At 42.8% G+C, this 9,930-nt stretch overlaps 1 protein-coding gene across 4 annotated transcripts in view; it reads left to right on the top strand.

Moving 5' to 3' along the window:
• Positions 1-9,930, top strand: part of GIT2 (GIT ArfGAP 2) — a 64,864-nt gene that overhangs the window by 15,030 nt on the left and 39,904 nt on the right. For all 4 annotated transcript variants that reach the window (XM_014587604.2, XM_006147854.3, XM_006147853.3 and 1 more), the window contains exons 7-8: positions 4,006-4,100; positions 8,678-8,723. In XM_014587604.2, coding sequence (XP_014443090.1) covers positions 4,006-4,100; positions 8,678-8,723 — 141 coding nt within the window. The remainder of the gene's footprint in view (positions 1-4,005; positions 4,101-8,677; positions 8,724-9,930) is intronic.

Genomic DNA, 9,930 nt, shown 5'->3' with positions numbered 1-9,930 from the left:
CGCTCTTCCATTTTTTTTTTAGTACTCTTAATTATTGCTTGAACTTAAATCTATGGCCTACTGTATTATTAAACAAATATAGTAAAATGTTAATTACAAATTTTTTTTTTTTTTTGGAGAGATTTTCACTGTAGGGTGCGTGCGCTCGCCAGACAGACAGAGAGAGACATAGAGACAGAAAGCGAGAAATCACCCCCCAGGGGGGATGGTCACGCCGCAATCCCTTCTCCTCCATTCTCCTCTCGGGATCTTGGGCACGCACGCACACGCGCCCGGCGTGAGTTTTAAGCCACCGGGTCCAGGACATGAACCGCAGTCGACTACGTGGGAGTCCAGCGACATAGCCATTACGCTAACTGCTGGTTCCCTTAATTACAAATTTTAGGTAGTGGCCATCTGGGTGCTCACTGTAAGTCTTTTAAATTTTTTTTTACTTGAACATTTTAATGATGAATTGATGGAAAAAATAAGCAAATTTACACATCAGTCTTCAATATCACTTAAATGATCGAAGATTACTCATCTTTTCTTCTCTTTCCAAATTACCTTTTTTAACTGTTAAGTACCATACTCTGCTCTTTAGAAGATAAAACGGGTGAAATAACAAAACTCTGCCCTCCCAGAACTTATCATCTCTTGGAAGAGATGATTTGGAGATGTGTAAAAGTGTTAAATGAGGCAAGATAAAGTGATTCACTACCACAATGGATGATCGGTTTTAAGTAGCATGTGCAGGGTTCTTCACTGTGGCCTAAATCATTAAGAAATCCCTGCAGTTGGTCTTCGAAGACCAAGTTGGATTTGGATGTGTGAAGGAGACGGTCAGGCATTCCAAGAGAGAGGAAAGGCGTGAGTCCAGAACCCCTAAGAGGGAAGGGAAGGGTGGACAAGACATGGTGAACCCAGCAGACACGGCTGGAGAGAATAGTGTCGGAGTAACAGCAGCTCAGTGTCTCATTGGATCTCAGACTACACTGTGCAGTGCATTGTTATGTCATATAGCACTGAAAAAGAGGAAAAGCTTGACCAGTTAAATTATGGTGTACCATCAATTGCAGGATATTTCCTGATTCACAGAAGTTTTAAAAATGAAAAAAAAAGGGCCCAGGTGGGTAGCACGGTGGTCGAGGCGGCTGGATCCCACAGGGTGACTGAGCTGTTTGGGCGCTCCACCCTGTGGCTTTAGAGACACACTGGCTGCATGTGCACGTGTGCCCAAAATGCTAAGAGGAGAATAGGAGAAGGGATTGCAGTGTGACCATCCTCCATGGGGGGGGTACTTTCTCACTTTCCCTTTCTCGCTTTCTGGTGAGCACACTCACTCCATAGCAAATTAAAAATCAAAGACGGGGACCAGCAGTTAGCATAATAGCTATGTCGCTGAACTCCCACAGAGTCAACCACAGTTCGAGTCCCGGACCCGGCGGCTTAAACTCACGCTGGGTGCATGTGTGTGCCCAAGATCCCGAGAGGAGAATGGAAGAGAAGGGATTGCAGCATGGCCATTCCCCCCTGCGGGGGGGGTGGATTTCTCACTTTAGATGTGTAGTAAGATGCAGGGTATTTTGTAGCGCCTTAAATGGTGGGAAGAGAAACTGACTGAAATGAGACTGGATATATATATATATTCTTAAGTTTATTTTACTTATTCTTCCTAATGAGAGAAGCAAAAAAAAAAAAAAAAATCCGAACAGGGTGTTCACGCTCTGATCCACTCCCAGCCCCAGCCAGCCCAAATGATGGGCATGTCCATGTGGCTGCCACATACGTGTGCCTGGCATGCATGAGAAGGCCTTGGAACTTGGACCCGGGACCTCACATGTGAGTCTAGCGGCACAGGGGATTGTGCATGTCCTTACTGCTGTGCCACCCGCTAGCCCTCAGCTGGATGTTTGAAGAGGAAGAGCACTTTGGAATTTCCTCATTTACTTTGGAATTTCCTCATTTGGACCTTGAGTATAATAGCCTCGCCACGTAATAACTTATTTATATGCCTTCTTACTGAAAGTGTTCCAACCAACTTCAATGTTTATTTCATGAACAAAGAAAAGCAAACTTAGTATTTTCCTTGTTTTTTTTTTTTTTGAGAGAGAGATTTTTGCTATAGGACTCGTGCACTTGATGGAGAGACAGAAAGCAAGAAATCACCCCCAAGGGGAGATGTTCACGCCACAATCCCTTTTCCTCCATTTCCCTCTCGGGATTTTGGTCACATACGCACATACGCCCAGTATGAGTTTTAAGCCGCTGGATCCAGGACTCAAACCACAGTTGACTACATGAGAGTCCAGCCATGTAACCATTACGCCATCTTCTGGTTCCACAAACTTCATAATATTTTCTGTTACAGAAATTAAAGAGGCGAAAGGAGCTGCAGGTAGGAGCTATGCATTAGATTATTTCATCTCTCCCTGCATCAAAACCCTTAAAGTGGTTTGTAAACTCGCATCCAGAGTCAGAATATCTGCGTCAGAATCATCCATACTAGGAAAGGAAATATCTGTATCTAGGCTGGCCCCATCCCATCCTTACTGATTCAGAATTTTTAAGAGTGGGGCTTGGACATTGTATATTTCTGGAAATAGTCTAGTTCAGATTTTTGAGACCCTCTATCCTAAACCATTTATTAATTTTATTTTTTCTCCTCAAATGAAGTTGTTTGTTTTGTTTTTTTTTTTAAAGTGTTTTTTGGTTTGGTTTTGTTTGGTTGGTTTTTGCCTCAGGGTTCAGACAGAGACAGTGGAAAGGGAAAATGAGAAATCACCCCCAGGGGGTTAGTCATGCTGCAATCCCTTCTTCATTCCCCTCTTGGGATTTTGAGTGCATGTACCACCTGGTGTGAGTTTTAAGCTGCCAGGTCCAGGAGTCAAACTGCAGTTGGCCACGTGAGAATCCGGCACCTTAATCACTATGCCACCTGCTGGCCCCTCTTTTTTTTTTTTTTTAATTATTTGCTATAGGGGGCATGCACTCATTGGATAGAGACTGGGGTTGTGGGTGGTGAGAAAGCATCCCCCAGGGGAATGGTCATACGGTCATACTGCAGCCCCTTCGCCATTCTCCTCTTAGGAGTTTGGGCACACATGCACATGCACCTGGCATGTTTTTCAAGTCATCAGGTCAGGAGCTCAAACTGCACAGTCAGCCATGTAGGATCCAGCCACCTTAACCACCACGCCACTAGCTGACCCAAATGAAGTGTGTGTGTATATATACATATATTTATGCTTTTCCATAGGGTTTATGCACTTACTACAGAGACAGAGAGAGACAAAGAGGGAAAGTGAGAACTCATCCCTCAGGAGGGATGGCCACGCTACAATCTCTTGTTCTCCATTTTCTCAGGATTCTGTATATGCATGTACCCAGCATGCTTTTCACGCCCTTAGTTCTGGGACTCGAACCATGATTGGCCATGTAGGAATCCAGCACCTTAACCACCTGCTAGCCCTGAAGTTTTTTTTTAATCCCTCTTGTAAGTCTTTGAATTCCTTTTTTTTTTTTAAATTACTAGAGGACACATATACTTTCTAGAAAAAGAGACAAGGGAGAGAGAAAGCATCCCCAGTGGGGCATGGTCGTGTCGTAATGCTTCTTCCTCTCATCAGGATTTTGGGAACACGTGCCTGTATACCCAGCATGTGTTTCAACCCCCCAGGGCTGCTCTTCGAACTGTGGTCAGCCATGTAGGGTCCAACTCCCAAAGCATAGTGCTTAACCACTGTGCTATGGGGCTGGCCTTGAGTTCCTCAGTAAGCATTCTGTTTTGTATATTAATTAAGGCAAGGGATTAATTCACATGGTGGAAACAGTTTATAAAGGTAAGACTTTGACTATCTCACAAAAAAAAAAGTAGACTGACATTTTACCTCACACAAAAAGGGTGAGTAGTCTGAAAAGTCATGTTTATAAACTCAGGTATCTCAAGAGACATCTTTGTACTTTTCTTTCCTAAGACCAGCGAACAATGAGCAGTATAAATGGTACTTTCTGTTCTCTTGGTAGGCAAGGAGGGCACCATGAACTGGCCGAACGCCTTGTAGAAATCCAGTATGAGCTGACTGACAGACTAGCCTTCTATCTCTGTGGCAGGAAACCAGGTGAGTGAACAGATAACAGCTCCTCGCCGCCAGTCAGGAAGGTTCTGGAAAAAAACAAGTTGGGACTCTTCTTTTTTATTACCGCCTCTGTATTAACATGTCCTTGAGAAAATTGTGAATAAGGGGTTTTATTTGAAATGATAACTGTAGAGTTTTCAGTTACATGTAAGAGATACAGAGTTGATAGAATTTTTAATTTTCAAAACTATTTTTTTCTAAAAATTTTTTAAGAATTATTTTATTTCACTTTATTTATTTATTTATTTATTTATTTATTTAAATTTGACCAAAGAGACAGAGAGAGAAAAAGAAAAAGCAAGCCACCAGGTCCGAGACTCGAACCGTGGTTGGCCATGTGGGAGTCCACCCTTAACCACCACGCCACCTGCTGGTCCCCAGAACTATTTTAGCTCTAGAGAATTAAGTGCTTCAAGAATCAGAGCATGTAACTAACCCAGAATTGAATGTATGCCATAGCCTGTGAACAACAGGGGACTAGACACTGGAAGAGCAAAACAATAACTTTTGTGGTTCATTTGAAGAATTCTGCTTCCTTTTTTACTTTTTTTTTTTTTTTTTGTTTGTGGGGGGTTTTTTCTGTGGGGCATGCACTCGCCAGGCAGACAGAGAAACAGAGACAGAAAGCGAGAAATTGCCCCGCAGAGGGGATGGCCACGCTGCAATCCCTTCTCCTCCATTCTCCTCTCGGGATCTTGGGCACTCATGCATGAGTTTTAAGCCACCAGGTCCGGGACATGAACTGTGGTCGACTACATGAGAGTCAAATGGCATAGCCATTACACTAACTGTTGGTCCCGAAGAATTTTGCTTTCTAAGGAATGAGGAAACATCTAGAAGTGACCTTTACCATTAGCCAGCTTAGTTATTTGTGATATGGAACAGGGGTCAGCAAATCATGATCTGTGGGCCTATTCTTGCCCACCACCCATTTGATCAAGCAAAGTTTCATTGCAAGGTAGCCACACCCCCGCATTTACATCTGCATATGCACAGCAGCAGCAGCAGCAGGTTAAGTTGTGACACAAGCCAGATGGCCACAAAGTTTAAAATACTGGGTTGTCAGAAAAGTAGTGATGTGTTTTTCTATGCAAAAATGCACCGTGACTTTTCCGACAACCCAATATTTTCCAGTCAGCCTTTTACAGAGAAAGTTTGTCCACCCCTGATGTGTAAGATCCATAGACAGACATACAGTGATTCTCCACCCTACTTGTACAATGTAATTAAAGAGACCTTGGGACTAGCAGATGGCATAGTGATACGTCACTGGACCTCCCCCATGGCCGACTGTGGTTCAAATGCTAGACCCAGTGGCTTGAAACACACTGGGCACATGTGCAACATGCCTAAAACCCCAAGAGGAAGCCGAAGGAGAAGGGATTGCAGCTTGGCCATCCCCCCGGAGGGTGATTTCTCACTTTCTGTCTCTGTCTCTCCAACGAGCACATGTACCCTATACAGAGATACAGGTATCGCAGTGTGCTTAGGGAAGCCCATGATGGGACCAGCAGATGACATAATGGCTATGTTACTGGATTTCCCTATAGTCAGCTGCAGTTTGAGTCCCAGACCTGGTGGACTGAAACTCATGCAGGACGCATGTGCATGCATGCCCAAGATCCCAGGAGGAAAACAGAGGAAAAGGGATTGTGGCATGGCCATCCAACCAGGGGTGTGATTTCTTGTTTTCTGCCTCTGTGTCTCTCCAATAAGCACATGAGCCTTACAATAAAAATCTCTCCCTAAAAAAGAAAAAAATGGGGCCCCAGAATGTGAACTCAAGAAGCCAAGATCTGTCCCACGTGGATTCAGTTGCACCACTGTTGTATAGAAAGAAGCTATAGTGGCTATTAATATCAAACAAAATAGGCTTCCTAGCAAGGGAAATTAGCAGAGATAGAAAGGAGTGGAAAAGAGTTTGTTAACTGAAAAAATATAACACTTCTAAATATGTATACACTTAACACAAAGCTTTAGAATTACATGAGCAGATTTTGATAGAACTGAAAAGAGAAAAGGTCAAGTACACAATTATTGTTAGAGACTCACATCCCTCTTTTAATGATAGAACTGGGAGATACAAAATCAGTAAGGACACTTACTATTGAGTCATTTTACATAGAAAAATACATCATGATTTTTCCAACAACCCAATATAACGCTCTCCATTACTCAAAACAGTGTAGTATTGGCCAACAGACTAGCACATAGAAATGACAGAAAATCCAGAAATAGACCACACAGATATGTTCACAAAGACAGTTCAGTGGAAAGAGACTAGTGTTTTCAACATATGATGCTGGGAAAATAAACATCCGTGTATAGAAAAATGAACTTGAACCAAAACTTTACAACTTATACAAAACTTAATTCAGTATGGATCATAGATCTTCATATAAAACCTGAAACTGTAGAACTTGAAGAAAACACAGGAGAAAATCTTTGTTGAATCAAATTGGTTAGCTGTAACACCAAAAATACAATCCATAAAAGAAAATACTGATTTCATCAAAACTGAAAAACTTTTGTTCTGAGAAAATTATGGTTAGGAGAATGAAAAACCACAGACGAGGAGAGAATATTTGGAAATCATATATTCAACAAAGGCCTTGTATCTAGAATATTTAAAGAATTCTTAAAACCCAACAGACAACAACAAATACTGGGCAAAGACAATATATAGATGGCAAAAAGAAAAAAAAAAAAAAAAACTCATGCGATCACAAGTTCAGTATCATTAGACTTCAGGGAGATGCAAATTAAAACCACAGTGAGGAGGGACCAGCAGTTGGTATAATGGCTACATTGCAGGACTCCCACATAGTCGACCGCAGTTGGAGTCCCAGACCTGGTAGCTTAAACTTATGCCAGGTGCGTGTGTGTGCGTGCCCAAGATCCCAAGAGGAGAATGGAGGAGAAGGGATTGCGGCATGGCCATCCCCCCTAGGGACTGATTTCTCAATTTCTGTCTCTCTGTTTCTCTCTGTCTTTCTGGTGAACGCATGTGCCTTATAGCAAAATCCTCTCCAAAAAAAAATAGAACACAGTGAGGCTCAGTCTAGAAGGTACAGTGCATAGCAACCTGGACTGCAGTGTAGGAAACCACATGGTCAACCCTTGGTTTGGTTCCATAGCCCAGTCAACCTGAAACATACCACTCACATGTGCCCAAGATCCTGATGGGCTGGGAGGGGATCCAGGCATGACCCTGTCAAGGGTGCTTCTCTTTCTCACACACGCTAGCATAAATAAAATAAACTTTAAAAAACAAACAAAAGCCACCATGAGAAACCACAGAATAACTATTTAAAAATAAACCACAAGGGTTAGCCCATGGCCTGGTTGTTACATGAGCTGGATTTCACATGACTGACTATAAAGTTCAAGTCCTGGACCTGGTGGCTTAAAAATGCCGGGTACATGTGTATGTGTACCCAGAATCCTGAAAGGAGGGAGAAATGAAGGAGAATGGATGGGAACATGACTATGCCCCTGGGGGTGCTTTCTTGCTTTCTCTGTCTCTGGTGAGCACACGTGTCCTCTGGCAAATTAAAAACAAAACTGACAAGTGCGGTGAAAGTATGGAGCAGCTATAATCTTTATGTACTGCTGGTCAGAATATAAAATAATATAGTACTCAGGGGAAAAGTCTAGAAGTATTTTACCATATTAAACATGTATTTACTGGGACCAGCAGATGGTTTAATGGTTACATAGCTGACTCCCACATGACTGACCACGGTTCAAGTCCCAGACCTAGAGACTTGAATCTCACACTGGGTGTGTGTGTGTGCATTCCCGAGGTCCCAGAAGGAGAATGGAGGAGAAGGGATTGCAGCGTGGCCATACCCCCAGGCATGATTTCTTGCTTTCTGTCTCTCTAGTGAGCACACCCACCCTATAGGAAAAAATCTCTTTTAAAAAATAAATAAATAAATAAATAAACATGTATTTGCCATATAACCCAGCAGAACCAGTCTTAGGTATTTACCCAAGAGGAATATAGCCTGACTTTTGCACAAAAGCCCCATATGTGAATACTTATAGGTACTTTGTTGGAAGGCAGATCAGTGTCCTCCAGAAGCTGGATTAGGACTGAGTCAGTAAGCATAGGAGACAGGGCGAGTCCTGTCTGGATCTTTAAAGACCAGCCGCAGCCCGAGCCCTGACTATTCTGTACCAGTTGATTAATTTGAACAAGCCACTGAAGGTCATGAAGCACCACCATCCCACACAGCAAGCTGGTAGAAGCCTGCTCTGAGCTAACTCAGCTCCCTAAGTACTCTTTCCATAGCTACAGGTCATCAGGTATACTGAGGTGGACTGACGGTAAAGATTGTGGTGAGCATTGTTCTCCTTAATAATGTCTGTACCCTTGCACCAGGAGAAAACAAGGATGTGGTCCTTACTACTGGCAATGTCTGTTCCCCCACATGACTTGTAATTATGTAAAAATATTCATGGCAAGACCTAAACTGAGGAAATAACAGCGGTGTTTCCTTACAGATCTTACCAGTGTTGATATGAACAAAACTTTGACTTGGTTTCTGTTTCAGATCACAAAAATGGACAGCACTTTATAATACCTCAAATGGCAGACAGGTAAGGACCTCGCAATGCCAGTCCCTTTTATCTGTCACTAGTGTCCTTGGTTGTGTAGTGTTGACGTGTGTTGTATTTTGTGTTTAACAAAGCCCATACATTTTTCTCTTTTATGGCTACACAACTTGGAAATAAGACGGCTGTAAGTAAACCACCATATAAAACTTAAGTTTAAAAGAGCACAAGTAACAGGTTTATTAATAAGAAAATCCTGTCAGTCATGTCACTGTTAACCAACTGTGTACTGTCTTCATGGAATACATTCACAGAGTATCTCTGTGCTGTGAGAGATTATATTCTTTGTAATAGGGTCAGCAAGCCTTTTTTTTTTTTTTTTTTTTGACAGACAGAGAGAGACATACAGACAGAAAGTGAGAAATCACCCCCCCAGGGCGGATGGTCATGCCACAATCCCTTCTCCATTCTCCTCCTGGGATCTTGGGCACGCATGCACATGCGCCCAGCGTGAATTTTAAGCCACCGGGTCCGGGACATGAACCACGGTCGACTACGTGGGAGTCCAGCGACATAGCCATTACGCTAACTGCTGGTTCCCAGCAAACCTTTTTTTTAAAATAATAATTTATTTATTTAACTTTATTTTTATTTTTTGTTACAGGGCGTGCGAGAGAGAGAGAGCGAGCGAGCGAGAGAGAGAGCAAGAGAGAGAGAGAGAGCGAGACACTGTGTAAATGAATGGGCATGTCTGTTCCATAAAATTTTATTCCTTGACACTGAAATTTGAATTTCCTTTAATTTTCACATGTTAGGAAATATTGTCCTTCGTTTTCTCCACCCAACCATTTAAAAAAATATAAAAACTAGGCTGACCCATAGCCTAGTGGTTAAGGGAGCCAGATCCCGTGGAACACCACAGTTTGAGTCTCGACCTGGTAGCTTGAAAGACATACTGAGCACATGTGCGCATGCCCAGAATCCCAACGCAATGGAGAAATGGAGGAGAGAGGCTTGTGGCATGACCATACCTGTAAGAAATGCTTTTTTCCCTCCCCTCCCTGCCCTCATTTCGCTCTGGCCAACTCCCATACCCTCTAGCAGTTAAATAAAGAAAAAATGTAAAGCCATTCTGAGCTCATGGGCTGAACAGAGAGGCAGCCATCATTTGCCAGCCCCTGGCCTGTAAGATGGGACAAATTAACTGCTGTGGGAATGAACCTTGAACCCTTAGCATTTGCAAAAGCCCTGT

This window comes from Tupaia chinensis, unplaced genomic scaffold, assembly GCF_000334495.1.
Source record: "Tupaia chinensis unplaced genomic scaffold, TupChi_1.0 Scaffold000226_1, whole genome shotgun sequence".
In the NCBI taxonomy this organism is placed as follows: domain Eukaryota; kingdom Metazoa; phylum Chordata; class Mammalia; order Scandentia; family Tupaiidae; genus Tupaia; species Tupaia belangeri.
Note: the sequence above shows the minus strand (reverse complement) of the source record. Positions and strands in the feature narration are given on the sequence as shown.